The sequence below is a fragment of the Lygodium microphyllum genome, chromosome 1, assembly GCF_053477565.2.
Source record: "Lygodium microphyllum isolate KBCC chromosome 1, Lygodium_microphyllum_v1.1.10, whole genome shotgun sequence".
NCBI lineage: Eukaryota > Viridiplantae > Streptophyta > Polypodiopsida > Schizaeales > Lygodiaceae > Lygodium > Lygodium microphyllum.
Genome location: NC_141135.1, coordinates 95,859,445 through 95,878,038, shown reverse-complemented (window position 1 = coordinate 95,878,038; position 18,594 = coordinate 95,859,445). Strand labels below are relative to the sequence as shown.

The 18,594-nt window shown below is 41.0% G+C and overlaps 1 protein-coding gene across 1 annotated transcript; it reads right to left on the bottom strand.

The window, feature by feature from the left end:
• Positions 1-347: 347 nt before the first annotated feature.
• Positions 348-17,412, bottom strand: LOC148041431 (tryptophan synthase beta chain 1-like). Its single transcript, XM_087679360.1, has 5 exons — positions 16,992-17,412; positions 16,094-16,450; positions 15,564-16,006; positions 15,344-15,438; positions 348-876 (listed from the first exon to the last, which is right to left on the bottom strand). Exons 1-5 carry the CDS (start codon positions 17,274-17,276, stop codon positions 701-703), a joined length of 1,356 nt encoding a protein of 451 aa, XP_087535486.1. The 5' UTR covers positions 17,277-17,412; the 3' UTR covers positions 348-700.
• Positions 17,413-18,594: the final 1,182 nt, after the last annotated feature.

Here is an 18,594-nt window from a genome sequence, read left to right as displayed (position 1 = left end):
TAAGAAAAATGGTATTGGCTGTTGTACCTAACTGGGCAGTTCCTTTGTTGAAGTAGAGGCAGATTCTTCATTGTCTACCCAAACAATGCATCAAGGAATTGGAAAGAAGATATTGCTGGGGTTGGGATAATGTGCTCCCTTAGCCCATGACTGTGGAACCATTTAACACATGATAGAAAGGCCAATCATGCAGTAGAAATTAGGTGTCATGCAACAAGTCACCCTACCCTAAGCAGCAAACAATGAAAGAGGAATAGTCCAAGCTGTCAGGCATCTTTTTGGGCTGCACAGTAAGCGTGAGAGCTACGAGTTGGAAATAAAAACTATACTTCACGTGTAACAAAACAGGAACTAGAAAAGTACCATTTCCCTTTAATCCTCTAATCTCACTTGTATTATTTCACACGAGGGAATGTGTCCAAAAATATGAACCTATGTCCAAACAACATGCACACACATTTCTCGAGTATATCCTGTATAATAGTAATATTCTGGACATAGTAGGCATCCCATCTGGCATGGTTGCTAGATCGATATCTAAAGCTATTTTCCGCAGATCTTTTCTACAGATTTACCTCTTCCAAATATCTTCCTGAAGTGATCGACTGCAGCAATATACCACCATCTTGGGCAGACCAAAAGCAACCCCAAACAAACTTTCAATGTATAATCTGTACTTTCATTTCTGAGAGCCATCAATTTAGAATTTCAAAGCCTTGATGGCTGTTTCGACATCTTTGTCACCTCGACCACTACAGTTTACTACAACTCTTATGCCAGGCTTTAAGGTTGGACACAATTTCTCCAAGAAAGCCAATGCATGTGAAGTCTCTAAGGCTGGTATGATGCCCTCCAGTTTTGATAATCTCTCAAATGCTGCAAATACGTAAGGAAGAAAATAAATTAACAATCACCATCCTGTAAGCCAAAAAGTCTTTCACTATCAAGTTTTTCTCACTTAACAAGCTTTAAAAGAAAAGCAAATAAAGATCAGTCAATTTAATGTTACTAGACCAAAACCAAGAAGAAAGAGAGCATATTTATCACCATATGTTACAACCTGCTCTTCAAGTGGGATTGAGAGAGAGGAGCACATGCACATGCAAAATAGGAGAGACATTTGTTGCACTACTATGAACAGCTATTAGTAAAGTTGGAGACGGGCTACTGATTGTATCATAATGATCAAGTTCACCCTGAGTGGCAGTCATGCAATGCTGTCATTGTACATCCTGAAAGACGTTAACTTCTACTGATTGTATCATAATGTTCAAGTTCACCCTGGGTGGCAGTCATGCAATGCTGTCATCGTACATCCTGAAAGACATCAACTTCTACATTATTGATGAACTAGCATAGGCATATTCAACAAGATTTCCCATGAGCTGATAATGCATTCATTTTGACACAAGACACCCCTGAATGGTTCCCATAACTCATGCTGTCTGTCTTTCTAATAAAGGTGCTTGTTAATACCCAGCCACGTAAGTTTAGATTCAGCACATACTAAAAACACAACAGGCCATGTGCTCAAATTGAGCAATATAATCCTCATATGGTCTATGTCATGCTGTGATGGTTCAAAGCTCCAAAGCTCTTTACATAGCTTGCATGAGCTCCTATGCTGCCCATGTGAATGCCTCAAATAATATGGATTTAAGTCATACGAGTGCCCTTCAAATTTTACAGGTCCATCAAGTTAATAATCAATGTTTGCAACAAAAACACCATGCCTAGACCACTCATGACACCCTGCCAGAGGTATAATCTAACAGCAGATGTACAGTTTCCAAACATTCTATCTCCAAAAATACAGCTCCAAGAGAAACCTCGGTAGTCATAGGGAAACCAAAAGTACCATCCTAGAAAACATGAAAGAGATTCCTGCTCCTAAAACCCTTCTAGGACATCCTCATACACCAAGTGGGCGATGGGACAAGTGGAGGCAGATGACATGGTCACAGGAGTGCACACAGCACATGACGGAAAGTTTTTACAAGAGGCAAGCCGCATGTGCTAAAGTCATGGGCAGCAGATCATCTTGTTGATCATGGAGCAAGGCAACTCAAAAGCAACAGCTGACAAACATGCTGTTGTGCAAGGCATTTGATTTTGATGATGTGGCATATTAATTAAAATTTAAAAATCAAGGTCAGTTGAATTAATTAATGAAAGAAAACGCAGCTGAATTTGATGATGAGGTGTCGAGTGGAAAATTGATGCCAATTGCAAGAAATCCAAAGGCAAATAAAAGATGATCTATTGTCGACCTAAGGGGATCTGTTAGCCTGCCTATTTTCGGGTTGTCAATCTATCATCTCTTGGTTGTGAGCTCTTGTCAGAGTCTAACAGAGACATGGGAGCTTTGGCATTTTAGTGTGCATTTCTTCTGTTTGCGACACTTTTCCTGTGTGTGTTAGTCGATCTACACCTCCTACCAATGCATAACCGCCTCTGGACTGCCTAGGATGTCACGTCAATATTTGTCCAATTTTTCTATAGTGTCAGATGGCATTTATTGCAACCCCACGGTCATTTTCAGCAGGTCAGCCAGATTTTGGGTCATTTATGGCAGGTCAGCCAGATTTGGAGATCTACAGCTATTTATAGCTGTCCATTCCTCACTTTAGCATTCATCTTCTGCAGGCTGCTCCTCCGACTCCAGCACACTCCTCCGTCTCCAGTGCTGCTGGTGCCATCATCATTCTCAGCCTGATCTGGTGCCCTCACTAACACCTCAGGCTGCATGCAAGGACTGATCAGTTCACATGTTATCTTCAGCATTCAATCTCAGTCAGTGCAGATTTCTTCCTTCCTTACTTCTTCCTGCTATCTCTTTCCCTCTCCGTGTTCATGTCCTTCAGTTGCACACACACGCACACTATATCATCACCACAAGAGAGCACACGGAGCTGATCACCATCAAGGAGACCTCCCAAACCGCTGCTGCAGCCTTCCAACCCCAACATTGATGAAACACAGCCCTTCTCGAGGTAGGCAACAGTCATCGCCATGTGTTTTGCTGCAAACACAGCCCTTCTCGTGCTTTCGGACTGTCAACGGTCAGCATTTTGCTGCATACATAATGTTTTGGTGAGGGCAATGGGTTTTCTCCTCCCGACAGACCATCTACATCATTCTTTACACCAATCTGTAGCTGTTTTCGCCTTTTGAGGAGCTATCTATTACAACAATAGGTTTTCCGATTCTTTTGCAGGTTACTAAAGATGTCTTATCACCAATTTGAAGGCTCTGATGACTCAGAGGACGAGGTCTAAGAGATTATCACGTTAGTCCTCACAAAAAACGAGATGAACAGAGGTCACCAAGTTTGTTTGTATAGCAGCCTTCTCCTCTTTCCTCCCTTCATAATTCAAACTAATTTAATTATTGGCTAGTCAGGTTATTTTTCAAGGCATTGAAATAATTTAGATTAATTTTCAGTAAGGCTGAAAATTAATAATCAATTATAGATAATGCTGAAAAAACCATTTGGGAAGGCTGCCACTTATCAAAAATACCCATGCAAGACAAAAAAACGTCTTTAGAGACTGGAGAGAGGCATTTTAGTCAAAGAAACAAGGAACATTGTTTCAGCCTGTAGGAACAACCTAACACGTCCCAAACCCTTCGAGAAGGTAAAACAGCCGAAGAACATTCGCTTCCGATCCCAAGGCCGTTTGTAACCAACCTTCCTCCTCCGACAGGGTGGTAAATAACTTGATTAAGCACTATTTACAACAATTAACAATTGGCTCCAAAACTGATGCCCCTTTCGATATTTATTTAACTTAATTAAAGAAGAAGTTGATAAACGATGGGATTCTCCCAATCCCTTTCGGTATTCCAACTCCCCTTGTTGTTCAAAATGACAAGCAAGTCTTTAATCTGATTTGCCCCTTGATTCAGGCAATCAATTGGCCTTTACCCGCTTAGATAGAGATGGAAAAGGTCCCAAATTCAACTATTTGCTGGTCCCTCCACTTGAATAGGCTAAAATCATCTTCAACCCTGTTGAATCCAAGTCTTGGAGCTTCTAATTTTTGGCACGTTTCTCGAGGCTGCTGGTAAGCCCTAATTTCTGCAACAAATTAGAATTTACAACAGAGAAATCTGAAATTTCTCACCCTCCGATGATCTAAATGCTGTAATCTTTGGAGCAAGGTTGTAGAAAGACTTGGAGATGAGAGAGAATGCTGAGAAGAGAAAATTCACAATTTCTTCACAAAGAACTGAAGAAAATCTGTCATTTACTGATGATGCCCTGTCTCAACAGCTTGTAAATGCAAAGAACTGAAGAAAATCAGTCATTTACTACTGCTACCCTATCTCAACAGCTTGTAGATACTCTCATCTGCTCTTGATCGGTCTTCTCCTACCCCTGGCTGCCTCAGAGGATCCTCCAATGGCTGCAAATCAGACCAGCAGCATCTCCTCCCTCTCTATGCCTTTCTCCAACCTCTAAATACATTTTTTAGTCTTGCATGAGCATTTTTGACAAGTGGCAACCTTCCCAAATGGTTTTTTCAACATTATTCATAATTAAATATTAATTTTCAGCCTTTAAATACTGAAAATTAATCTAATAATTATTTCAGTATCCTTTAAAAATCTGACTAGCCAATAATTAAATTAGCTAGGCAACTTCCATTCCTAAGTGCCTCTACGCCAACTTTGACCATCAGATTAGTATTAGGTACCATTAAACGCCACTTCTCTAATATCACCAACTAACACTTATGGCCAAATAAATGACCTAGACCAACAACTGGCACCAAATACCACTAAGTACCTGTGTAACATAACTTATAGCAACTTTTGCCTTTGACATCATGTGATTTCCTTGGATCCGAGGCTCGTAAATTTACTCTAACCCCAATTATACCTCACATATGCAACATTTACTTAACCATATGATTGTAAATTAATCCACATGTTAAGTGACGTTTCAAAAATACATGTCATCATAACAGCCCTTCCCCTTAAAATCCTTGCAATCGTCCATGATTGCACTGCCAAATGCATCAAAAGTAAAAATAGTGAATTGGAATTTCCACAAGGCAACATTACATGATTATCATGTGACATGTCTATTTCTCATGAGCTCAACTCATCTGGCAAAACCAAACCATAACATAGGATAACCAAGTATAAACCATGGCTAAAACATCAATGGCATCATAACATATGTTGTTGTCCATGGAACTAGATGTAAACCATTGAAAACGGAGCATAATCTAATCATAAACCAATCACTTGCTGATCTGAGAACTGATCACAATTGCTACAAATGTGACTCCAAATTGATCACAAACTCATTGCAAAAACTGACCAGCAATCAATGCAAAAACTGATGTAAAACTAATCTCAAAAGTGATCATAAATGGTTCTCAAGTTGATCAAAAAACTGAGCTGAAACTGATTAGAATTTGTCTCAAAATTTCGAAAAAATTCGTGTCAAATTGATCATAAGCTGATACAAAAGTATAGTTCCAATCCCCAGGTGAACTCATACTCATTTGCATGCATCTCACAATGACTAGTATACTAAGTAGTGACCTCATGGCAAACATATTGCCAACGCAGTATCTTGGATGCATACTGAATATATTCGAGATCTACTACATTCGAGAGCTGTTCATAATTGGAGTGGAAGTGCTACCTCCCCCTTGAGTATCAAGTAATACTCCGAACCCTTGCTCTGCTAAACTTGACAAAGCCCGAACTGACTCTAACTAAAAGGCATCTAGGTAAAGCTACAACAACTGAGAATGGTCTATCAAGTCATCCTCTTCTATGCATTTGGCATCCATTGGTGAATAATTCTGAAATTTCACAAAGTATCTCCTAGAAACTTTACCTTTGACCTTTCTTTCCTCATGTGCCAAAATCTATTCAGGTATAAAAATCTCATCCAACTCCTCAATCTATCAACCTGAATTTCAGCAGACATATTCTCTGGCACATCACCATGAAACGGCCTCAACGAGCTAACATGAAAGGCATTGTGTATCTGCCAATGTGGAGGTAATTTCAGCCGAAAAAAGGGGAAGCCCCAAGCTAAGAAACCAAAGGACAAGAAGGACGATTCCAAGGATTCCAAGAAGCACCCTAAAAGTCTCCATTGTGGCAAGGGCACTCATCCTGAGGAGAAGAGCTAGCGACAATACCCCCATTTGAAGCCCGAGGGGTCCAAGGATTCGAAGGCCACATCCGCTACCACAAAATATAACTTCGTACACTCGTTCCATGTGGAAGATACGGCACTTGCTTCTTCTTTAAAGGAGAAGCCTTGGCTAGTGGATAGCGAAGCCTCTTCTCAGATAACTTACCAAGATTGGCTTCAAGACATGAGATCCAGAGGGAAATTCGTCGCCATTGGTGACAACTCTTCCATCCTCATGCGAGGCATAGGGACCATTCTCCTCTTACCCGATCAGCATACTTCTACCACAGTCCCCTATAGGCTATATACTAGATTTGGATTTTAACCTTTTGTCTGTTTATGATCTTACACATGTATATACCCAAGATGCAATCACAATGGAGTGTGAAGAAACCACCTCTTTCGTGAATCCACCTCACTTAGGACTTTGCACTAACATCCCCAAAAAGAATTGACACCCTCATTTTGGGCACTTTATCAGTGGGCACCCACTCAATGGTGCACCACCCTACACATTTGAGGCCTATAAATAGATCATCTCTCCACTCATCTACACACCACCACCCACCCTCTTCGCGACTCTTCTTCCATCATCACACACCCTTCCCTTCTCTCTCCAACCCTTCTACTCCTCTCACACCCCTTTTGGCAGACACTGTGATTCGTGGATTTTGGCAGACACTATGATTCACTATCTTCTCCCTCTGCTTCAAAAACCTACACCACCACCCACCCTCTTCGCGACTCTTCTTCCATCATCACACCCTTCCCTTCTCTCTCCAACCCTTCCACTACTCTCACACCCCTTCTAGCAGACACTGCGGTTCGTGGTTTGTGGCTATTTTTTATACTATCTTCTCCCTCTACTTCAGAAGCCTTGTTCCCATCGCATCAAGCCTTGCGTTTGGAGCATCTTTCACCTACCATTACCATCCCTCAATATGGCATTAGCACCCTTCTCTTTCACGCTCCACCTTCACTTGCGTTTTTCAGTCTGGAGGCTTCCCCACTATCCGACATCATCTCCTTCTACTTAATGCCAGCATCTACTAACTTGGCATCACTCTTCTTCCACCTAGCGTAAATTTGGCAACCCCCAGACCTTATGTTCGCAGCTTCCAACATCTAGCGTTAGCACACACGTATCTAGTGTCAATTCTTGCATGGCATTTTGGTGCCCTAAGGCCTCTAGCATTAGCATGTGCAACCTTGGCCCACTCCTAGCTTCAAAGGACTATGCTTCCCTCCCTCGATAGCTACCCATCTTCTTCAGGTCACTTCGATAGCACACTGCCTAGAGAACTGTATTTTGCTCCCTTCATTGTGCAAATTCCCCACATATGCTACCACATGATTCAAGCATGACAGCACAATTATCTTCTGAGCTTCAACTCCGCTATATCAACTTTTCTTCACATAGCATGATTCAATGTCTCATCATCTTATTCTCTTGTGTTTCTGAGTTTCTCTTCTCCCTCAATGTTTGCCATGCACACTCTATGTTTCTCCCTGCAAACCCTATTGTCTCTCTACATCATTGCATATTCAAACATGGACGATGCATCTTTAAGAGCTACTCCATAGATAAGTACACAAGGGGGTGGACTCTACGTACTCACAACCCTTGCTGCATGATCTTCACACAAGCTTGGATTGCTTTGGTATGCTAATTATGGACATTTGAACCTTGAAGCTATTTGAACCCCGCTAGAGTACGTTCACATAGACCTTTGTGGATCTATATGTATAGCCTCCTTGGGAAGGACAAATGCCTCATGTTGACTACTAACGACTTTAGTCGTTATATGTGGCTCTATTTCTAGGAGTACAAGAACGAGGTGTACTTCCACTTCTACGAGTGAAAGGTCTTTGCAAAGACACAAACCTCTTTTGAAGTTTGCAGTGTCCAAGCACACCACAATGACAAGTTTTGTTCTAACCTATTTTCTTAGTTCTAACCTATCAAAAAATGGTGTGGTGGAGCGCATCAATCGAACCATGCTTGAAATGGCCCGATCGATGTTGGAGCATAGGAGTCTTCCCCTTCCCTTACGGGTGATGCAGTGGCTACCACGATACATATCTACAATGGGTCCCCTGCTTTGGCATTGCAAGGTATGACTCCCTGCTAGGTTTTCTTTGGGAAGAAGCATTCAGTTTCCTACTTTTGTATCTTTGGATGTGAGGCATACGTCCATGTGGACAAGAAGAAAATAGGGAGCAAACTTCGTGGTCTACACACGACCACGGACGGACTATCGACTCTACGACCCGAAGTCTCGAAAGACTGAGGTGAGCAAGGATGTGATCTTTGATGAAGCTACGGCCTCCAAAGATCCGATTGATGGTTCTGATGATACAAGTGGTTCTTCATCATTGACTAACCCCCTCTCACCTTCGACCCCCCCTTCCTTCCAAGTTACCCCTTGGCACCCCTTCTTCATCTGCGACGCCTTCCTCTCCTTTCTCTTCTCCCTCACCTTCTCCCCTTCCACCATTGATGACTTATTCATCTACTTCCTCCTCATCGAGTGTTCCTAAAACCCCTTCCCCATGTCCTTGTGTTTCCTCTAGGGGAAATTGAGCCATCAAAGGGGGAGCCTTCGTCATTAGATGAGGATCTACCTTCCGTTAGCGAGAGGGAGTTCCTTCCACAGACAGGTGCTTTACAGGTACTAAAGGCCTTTGGGTCTCCTTCGTAGCAAGTTGAGTCTATCATCATACCTCAGTAGTATCAAAGGCTCATGCAAGATTCAAGGATTTCTCAATTCCTTGATATGCACTTGAACCAAACAAATTAGCCAAGATTCATGCTTGGCGGGACAATTCACTCTGCTTGAGCTATGCCCTTATATCACAGATTTTTCAGAACCATGAGCCTACTACAATTGATAAGGCTCTTGCATAGGAGATTTGGTGCAATGCTATGCAAGTTGAGTTCGAATCTATTAAGCGAAACCACACTTTAGAGTTGTTTCCTCATTCAAAGAAGCAGAAGGTGATTGGAGTAAAGTGGGTCTATAAGACCGAAGTATCTTGCAGATCGAGCCTCAAACAAGCATAAGGCACAACTTGTTGCCAAGCGATTCTCTCAATGGGCAAGTCTAGATTAATTTGAGACTTTCGCATCAACAACTTAGATGTCCACCATTCGAGGCTATATTGGCTTTAGCCACTCATCACCACTAGTTGGTTTATTAGATGGATGTGAAGGCCACCTTTTTGAATGACGTCTTACAAGAGGAGATTTATATCTCACACCCTCGTGGTTTTCTAGTGTAGGGAAAGAACGACCATGTTTACAAATTGCAAAAGGCTCTCTGTGGCATAAAGCAAGCTCCTTGAGCTTGGTACCAAAGGATTGATCGTTTCTTCTCACAAATGGCTTCCATTGTTCGGATCATGACCCCAACCTATATTACAAGGTTGAGAGTAATCGGTGTGTTTGTCATCTTGTATCTTGTCAATGTTATTATCAAAGGGAGTGACTCACAGATGGTTGATTAGACTCTAGAAAAATTGGGATAGGTTTTCGACATGACGAATCTTGAGACCCTACACTTCCTCCTTGGTTGGGAGATTCAACAAATGGCACTCAATGTTATTATCAAAGGGCGTGACTCACAGATGGTTGATTGGACTCTAGAAAAATTGGGATAGGTTTTCGACATGACGAATCTTGAGACCCTACACTTTCTCCTTGGTTGGGAGATTAAATAGATGGCACACGGCATCTTAATTTCCTGAGTTACTTTCGAAGTTTGGTATATTGGCCATGTGTCGACCTATTTCTTGCCCCATGGACCCCAAGTCCAAGTTATTAGCGACAAGTGATCCCCTTTCCAATGCCACCCACTACAGATGCCTTGTTAGCTCTTTGATCTAGCTAATCAACACTTAGTCAGACATCTCTTATGTGGTGGCTTTGCTATCTTTTTTTATAAAGACTCTTACTCAAGCCCGCTGGAGAGCCGCTTTGCATGTTTTATACGCTATCTACAAGGGACTCGATCCTATAGGATCATGTATCAAGAGGGAGCTATTGTTTTTGAATGGAGTGACTCCATTGGATAGGTGATGTGGACTCAAGACGGTTCATTAAAGGTGTTGCTTTCTCCCTTGGTTCAGGAGCTATCTCATGGAGCCGTAAGAAGCAACATACTACGGCGCTTTCTTCTATAGAGGTACAGTACCGCACTCTTTGTTCAACTACTATGGAGGCGCTCTGTCTGTTGTTGACGGAGATTGGTTTTTCCCAAACAAGACCCACTCAGCTACCCATGGACAACCACAGTGCCCTAGATCTGGCTAAGAACCTTGTGTTTCATGCTTCTACCAACCACATTGAGGTTCAATATAATTATGTCCATGAAAGATTATGGATTCTAGATTATTAGGGGTTTATTGTTCCACAAAGAACAATCCAGTACCCAAGACTTCCATACTTCATCACATGAGATTGTTGGGTCTCTAGACACTCCCAGGATCTGAGAGGGAATGTTAGTCTACATAAGGGTTGTCAATTTGTCTCTCTTGGTTGTGAGAAGGTATTTTAGTGTGCATTTCTTTTATCTTCGACCCTTGTCCTATGTTAGCCTGTTTACACCTCCTATTAATGTCTGACTGCTTTTGGACCGTGCAATTGGACTGCATTTACTATAGCTCCATGGTCATTTACCACATTAGCCTGATTTTGTACCATTTATGGCAAGTCGATTAAATTTGGAGATCTATAGCTATTTATAGTTGTCAACTCCTCATTTTGGCATTCATTTTTTATAGCTTGCTCCTTCGACTCCAACATACTCTATCTCCAATGCTACACTGCCATCATCATTCTCAGCTTGATCCAATGCCCTCATTGACGCCTCAAGCTGCGTGCATGGACTAATCAAGCAACACTATTGTATTTAGCATTCATTCTCAATCAATGTAGATTCTCCTTGGATAGGGAGGTAAATAACCTAATCAAGCACTAATTACAGTAAGCATAAAATTCACATAAACTGAAAATGCACACTTTACCACTTTAATCTTGGATGTTGGACACCCTATTGGCCCCAAAATTAGCGCCCTTTGCAGTATTTCATCTTATATTGCAAATGGAAGGAGTACAACTGAGATTCTCTAATCTTCTCTGCTAATCCAATTGCCTCTTCCTATCAATAGCAAGCCTCCAAACCAAATTGCCCCTTAGTTTGCTTGAGGATTGGCCTTCACCTTGCTTCTTGAAAGACAAATTCAGCCCTAAATCCGATATTCGATGCCATGCCTCTTGAATCTCCCTGAAACTCCTCAATTTCAGCTATTGGAATTTAAGTATTAGGCCCTAAATTCTGAGCATGCATAGCAAGGTGGATGTCAAACCCTAATTTCTGCTATAAATTAGGGTTTACAACTGAGATTGACTGAAATCTTTTCTTCTGTTGGCTCAAACCACTAAAAAATACTGAGATAAGTGAGACATGGCTAGAAAATGAGAGAGAATGCTGTAAAGAGAGAAATTTCAAAGTTTCATCATGAGAAGCATTGAAAAACTACTGTTGTCCTACTCAAAAAACCTCCTCCTCTCACACTGATTGGAATAGATTTCCATTAGCCCTTAAAAACGTTTTTTCCACTTGCATAGGCAAGTTTTACCAAGTGGAAGGCTTCTAATCCCATTTTCCAACATTATCCAGCTTATTAAATTAATTATCAAAATATTAATTCTGAAAGTTAATATCATTATTATTCTAGTGCTTAGAAAACTAATTTCACCAGTCAATAATTAAATTAGCTAGACCAATTTGTCTTCCAAGCATCCGTGAGCAATTATTAGCCCTTAGACCAACATTATTTAATTAATTAATCCCTAGTCTCTAATGCCACCACTCACATTAGTGGCCAATAAATTACTCTAGGCCTAAATCTAATACCGAGTATCACCTAGTATCTGTCAGACGTAACTTATTACAACTTTTTCCTTTGGCACCCACTGCATCCTCGCGGTCCTTAACCTGTTACCATGAAATAACTACCATGTGTATCATATGTGCTAAACAACCTTACACATTTGATCAATAATTTAATCAAATATTATTAGCAAGATTAAAGCATCTCAAATTTTCAGGTCCCTCCAATCTTAAAATAAATTATAAACCCAGCTTTTATTCTCAGATAGGGACGTAAATAACCTGATTAACCACTCCTTACAAGAAGCATAAAATCCACATATACTAAAAATGTACACTTTACCACTTTAATCTTGGACGTTTGACATCTTATTGACCCTAAAATTGGTGCCCCTTATAGTATCTATTTATCTTATATTACAAATGAAAGAAGTACAATTGAGATCCTTTGATCTCCTCCCATTACCCCAATGCCTCTTGCTATCAAAATTAACAAGCAAAACTCCAAATCAATTTGCCCCTTGGTTTGTCTAGGGATTGGCCTTCACCCTGCTCCTTGAAAGACAAATTCAACCCCAAATCTGATATTTGCAACTTGGCATCTTAAATCTCCCTAAAATTTCTCAATTTCAACTATTGGAATTCAAGTCCTAGGCCCTCAATTCTGTCCACGCATTCCGAGGCAGCTTTCAAACCCTAAAACCTACAGTTAATGAGGGTTTACAACAGAGATTGACTAAAATCTCTTCCTCTACTAGCTAAAATTGCTAGAAAATACTGAGATAACATGAGAGAGCGCTTAGGGGATGAGAGAAAATACTATGAACACAGAAATTCCAGAGTTTCATCATGAGAAACATTAAAAAGTTGTTATTGCCTTGCTCAAACAGCCATGGAAGTTGTCAACTGCCGCTTAAGACCACCAAAAAGACTGTTGCCCCATCTTATATGCTATCATCTACACCAAAAGGACCTTGGGTTGTCGTCATCTGCTCCTGGAGGGCTCCAAACTGCTATCACATGTTGTAGGACTGATCCCTGGTGACTGCAAATCACATCAGCAAGCTCTCCTTACTCTCTAACAACCTCCTCTTCTCTCACAATGGCTGGAATAGACTTCCACCAACCCCTAGAAACGTTTTTTCCACTTACATGCACAAGTCTTACCAAGTAACAACCTTCTAATCTCATTTTTCAACATTATCCAACTTATTAAATTAATTTTCGGAATATTAATTCAAAAATTAATTTTATAATTATTCTAGTGCTCAAAAATTTAATTTCACTAGTAACCAGTAATTAAATTGGCTAAGCCAATTTGCCTTCAAAGTATCCTTGAGTAATTATTAACCATTAGACCAGTATTATTTAATTAATTAATGTCTAGTTAGCAAAGTCGTTGAACGGCCTTCGCTTCTACTTGACTCGAAACGGACTCTCCTTCAAGCCACTCTTTGAATTCATTGGACATGACCGTCTTCCGGAGCTTGTTGCGAATGTCATAATGACACTGGAAGTGAAGCCACATGACCGCAATTACAGCAGTATTCTATGCTTCCATCACTGCACCCACTTCTAATAATGACGGCATAACTAGGGCTAGAAAATGGATCCCCCACTGACCACAAGCTTAGTTGCATGATTGAAATTGAAGTTGAAGTCCAATAATGAAAAGCCTGAGTCACCCTTGCCCTTCTTCCCCTTCTTTCAAAAATATGCTAGCTTCTCACAATCCCTTCATAGATGCCCCTTCTTGCCACAAACGAAGCACTTCACCTTATTCTTCTTGTCAGCCCTAAGCCCAAATATGTGAAGTGTCAACTTGAGATGACAACCTCTCGTGTAATTGCACAAACCAAGCCTCCAAAACAACACCCCAAGGTGATTAGTCAATGCCATCAAACTTGTTGTCAATAGAATAACACAAAGGTGCCATAAGAGCGAATGAAGATATGAGTTAGATAAGAACACATGGGGCTCTTTTTTGTCAAAATCAGCCCAATCAAACAAGAGTTCAACAATTCGACAATTAGATCAGTAAAAATGCAGGTTTTACCAGCCACAAGATGACATCAGCCCACAAAAAGCAAGATATGTGAGTCTTCAGCATAGCAAGCAAGAGAAAAATATGTCATGGTGATGGAGTTCAGCCCCAAACAAACAACCAGCAGGAAAGAACACACAGAAAACAGTTCTGGAGGCTGAGAACAGATCGCCCAGTCAGCATAGGAGGCCATAGGAAAACAGTCCTCGATGGAGCACTTCTGCCCCAAACAACCAACCAGCAGGCAAAACAGAGGGAAAACAGCTCTGGAGGCTGAGAAAACAGATCACCCAGCACCAAAGAAGTTGACTAGCAAGAAGAGAGGTCACCAACCAGGTAGGAAGGGGTAGGAAGTTGAAATGCAGGTGTATAAGTGTCCAGCAGCAGAAAATGCAGAGGTTTCAAACCTGGCAACTATCAGTGACAGCACACTACAGCAGCAAACCAGTAACAGTCTGTCCAATATCATGTGAGATGTCCAAATGATCAGAAGCATGAAAACAGAAAGCACGAGCACTGACAAAAAGAAAGAACACATGAAGACAAGAAACTCAAAATGGACAGGCAATGGAATCCTTAAGATGAAGCACAACATGTGTAGTACAATACCAGCAGAGTACCTGCACAATGGTGACCAGCAGCAATGCCACCAACCTCCCTCCCTCCTAGGATGCAAGATGATGTGATAAAACAACTGAGAGTGCGATAAAGCATATATAGAAGCCTCAGGAAGAAACATGAGACAACTAAAGAAACCCTAAAGCCTCAGAACAAGACCCAATACAATTGAAGAAACACTAGAATGGGCCGCCCAGCTGCCTCTGTCCAGCGCCCAACTAAAGGCTAAGCACAGTGCCTAGAGCTTACAGTAGAAAGATGGGAAACTAGAACTCCAAGGGCAAGGTGACTCAGACATCATGCATTTGTTTGTCTTCTGCAAAACCAAGCTCTCACAAATGACAAAGGGTAACGTTATCAATATGATCAGCATGATAAAAAATACATTGAGAAGATTAGAACAAACTTTAATAGGATAGAGTCTTCAAATCTCCAATGCAAAGATTGCTGTAATGATCTGCATGAATGTGGAGTTACACACACACATCCATCTTGTTATCTTTTAGCCTAATTTCACTTCCATCTAAGCAGACTCTATCAAAACTAAAAGGTATAAAAGAAATCATGATCCTGAGCAAATGAGAATTTTAAGCAATCCATCAGCCTTGGTTAGCATCTTACCAGCCAAAGCCTCCTCATCAGTGACGCTGAAGTACTCAGCTCGGCCTATATCTTTCAAGAAGCTATGTTCTGGCCCAACACCTGGATAATCGAGCCTGAAGATCCCAAAAGCAAAGAAAAATAGCACAAGTAAGCTATATAATACTTGGTATTAGCAATATTAAAAAAGGGCAATGGACCTAACAGCCAAGCTAGTGAACACAAGGATGTGTTTACATACCCTGCACTTATAGAATGGGGCTCTATAATTTGCCCATCATCATCCTGTAGTAAGTAGCTCATGGCCCCATGCAAAACTCCCACTTCCCCCTTTGTCAATGTGGCAGCATGTTTACCAGAATCTAGTCCAAATCCAGCTGCTTCAACCCCAATCAACCTTACATCTTCATCATTTACAAACTCGTGAAACAAGCCCATTGCATTCGACCCTCCTCCAATACAGGCAACAAGAACATCTGGTTTGCCTCCCCACTTATCTAGAGCCTGTCGTCGAGTCTCTTTGCCAATAATGGCGTGAAAATCTCTCACCAGCATCGGATAAGGGTGAGGTCCAGCTACGGACCCTAAAATATAGTGTGTGGTCTCTACATTTGTAACCCAGTCTCTTATTGCTTCTGATGTCGCATCTTTCAACGTACCTGTACCAGAATGGACAGCACGTACCTACAAGGTGTAAGACATGTCAAACATGAGAGGATACATAAAGTTTCAAAAACAGCAACCATGTGTTTGATCAAGGACTATATTGACCTCAGCTCCAAGGAGTCTCATTCTGAATACATTAAGAGCCTGTCGTTCCATATCTTTGGCGCCCATGTAAACAACACATTGTAACCCAAAGCGAGCACACACTGTAGCAGTGGCAACTCCATGCTGCCCTGCACCAGTTTCTGCTATGATACGGTTTTTACCAATCTGCTTAGCCAGCAAAGCTTGCCCAATGGCGTTGTTGATCTTGTGAGCACCTGTATGATTCAAATCCTCTCTTTTCAGATAAATAAGAGGCCCCCCGTCTTGACCTTGCTTATAATGTTCTGTCAATCTCTCTGCAAAATAAAGTGGTGATTCTCGCCCAACGTAATCCTTTAGGATTCCTGCAAGCTCTTCCTGTAAAATGCAAGCAACTTCATAATCCTAGGCAGATATTCCCCAAATAAACTTACAGTTAGTTAACCTTTCCTTTTCAAGAATGCAAACTAGCGCATGACTTAGAGGATCTTCACACATAAATGTGGCCATGGCCTTGTGCATTTTTTGCCCTCTGATTCTGACATTCCCAAAGAAAACTAATCCTCTTTGGGGTACAGTCTATACAAAAAGCACAGTTTCCAGATTCTTGGTAAACTGATAAGCTGTGGCTTGTGTAAAACCCTTCTTAATGATTTGTGTACATCCTTTGGACTTTTGTCTAGAACTGATCCCAAGGTTCTGCATAAAACGGCTCATTGTAAGAAATCTCATCAGTCACATCTACGGAGACAATAAGTAGATGCAATGGCTACATTGTAAGAAATCTCATCAGTCACATCTTCTGAGATGTAATGAATTCTCTATTCCACCAATGAGTCGTCGTTGCTAGTCAGTTAACTTGGTGCAAATTCACTTCATCAAAACAACATCAGACATGACTTGAGAAAACTAAGAGCACCTGGAAGGCAGAATCTGCCGAGAGATAAGTGAATGCAGCCTCCAGTTCAGATAGGGCGGTCATGAGCGTCTCAGGAACATATTTTCCACCGAAGCGACCGAAGCGACCGAAGGAATCAGGGCGACGGAAGTCCTTGAGCTGAGTCTTTATGTCTGTTGTCGTCGAAGGCGGAGCCATCGTGCAGGACACGGGCCTCCTCGCGCACACAGGCAGCCGCTCAGTTGTCCATGCCCTTAATTCTGACCCGGTCGTACATCTGCCAAGAGAGAAGGAGAGAGCCGCCATAGCTCCACGTGTTGAAACCTTTGGATTGAGAGAGAGAGGGGGGAGTGTGAGTGTGAGTGTGTATATGTGCGCACAATTGCTCTTGCAGGCCGTAGAAGCGGGCAGCGTTTTGGAAAGACTTTTGTTAGCATTGTTCGGACCGCAATGCCCATTACCCGTTAGGGCATAGAAAGCGCTTGTTATTTATTAGGATAACTATATTTTACTTTCCCAATCTACTCTCTTTTACAAACCTTTCTTTTTCAATCAAAACCCCTTTTCTTTCTCTCTTTTTCAAGTGCAACATCTTTTTCTTTTTTTTTCCCTTTCGTTTTTTTAATAAAGTTTTTTCCTTTTTATTTTTTATTTTTTAAATTAAAGCTCCTTTCCCTCTCTCTCACTTGTAATCTCTCTTTTTTTTTTCCCATCCTTTTTTTAATTAAATTCTTCCCTTTTCCTTTCTCTCTCTCTCATGTGTAAGGCCTAGGTTCTCTCTCTCTTTCTCTCTCTCTCTCTCTCTCTCTCTCTCTCTCTCAATTAAATTTAACTTTTTTTAAAATCAAAAATCTCTCTCTCTCTCTCTCTCTCTCTCTCTCTCTCTCAATTAGATTAAACTTTTCTTTGATTAAACATTTTAAAAGTTTTTTTTACTTTAAAGTTTTTCGAACATAGTTTTTCACACACTTTGAGAAGGAAATAGAATAAAAGAGAAAGATAGAGAGAGAGAGAAGAAGAAGAAGAAAAAGGGGAGAAAGAGAAAAGAGAATAGTTTTTTTTAATTAAGCATTTTTCACCTCCCCCTCCCCCCTCTCTCATTCATAGGCCTAGGTTCTCTCTCTCTCTCTCTCTCTCTCTCTCTCTCTCTCTCTCTCTTAGATTAAAGTTTTTAATGTAAACGTTTTGTTTAATTAAAATAAGGAGAGAGAGAGAGAGAGAAAGAGCAAAAAAGAAGAAGACGAGAGGGAGGGAGGGAGAGAGGGGAGGGATAGAGAGAAATAGAATTATAGAGAGAGAAAATATAAAATTTAAGAAAAAGAGAGAGAGAAAGAAAAAAGGAAAAGAGAGGACAGAGGGGGAGAGATACAGAGAGAGAAAATAAGAAGAAGAAGAGAAAGAATTTGAACACAATGAGAGAATTCTAGAGAGAGGAAAGATAAAATTTAAAAGAAAGAAAGAGAATTATAGAGAGAGAAAATATAAAATTTAAGAGAGAGAGAGAGAGAGGAAAAGAAAAAAGTAAAAGAGAGGATATCAGAGCAGGGGAGAGGGGGAGAGAGTAAAAGAGAAGAAAATGAGAGAGAAAATAAGAAGAATTATAGAGAAAGAAAAGATAAAATTT

What these genes read in the sequence shown, in the direction of transcription:
- LOC148041431 (XM_087679360.1), bottom strand. Translation starts at nt 17,276, where the DNA reads ATGGCGGCTCTCTCCTTCTCTCTTGGCAGATGTACGACCGGGTCAGAA. An exon ending in TGAGACTCCTTGGAGCTGAG is followed by an intron (nt 16,007 to 16,093) that starts GTCAATATAGTC and finishes TACACCTTGTAG; the next exon opens with GTACGTGCTGTCCATTCTGG. An exon ending in CCCCATTCTATAAGTGCAGG is followed by an intron (nt 15,439 to 15,563) that starts GTATGTAAACAC and finishes TGGGATCTTCAG; the next exon opens with GCTCGATTATCCAGGTGTTG.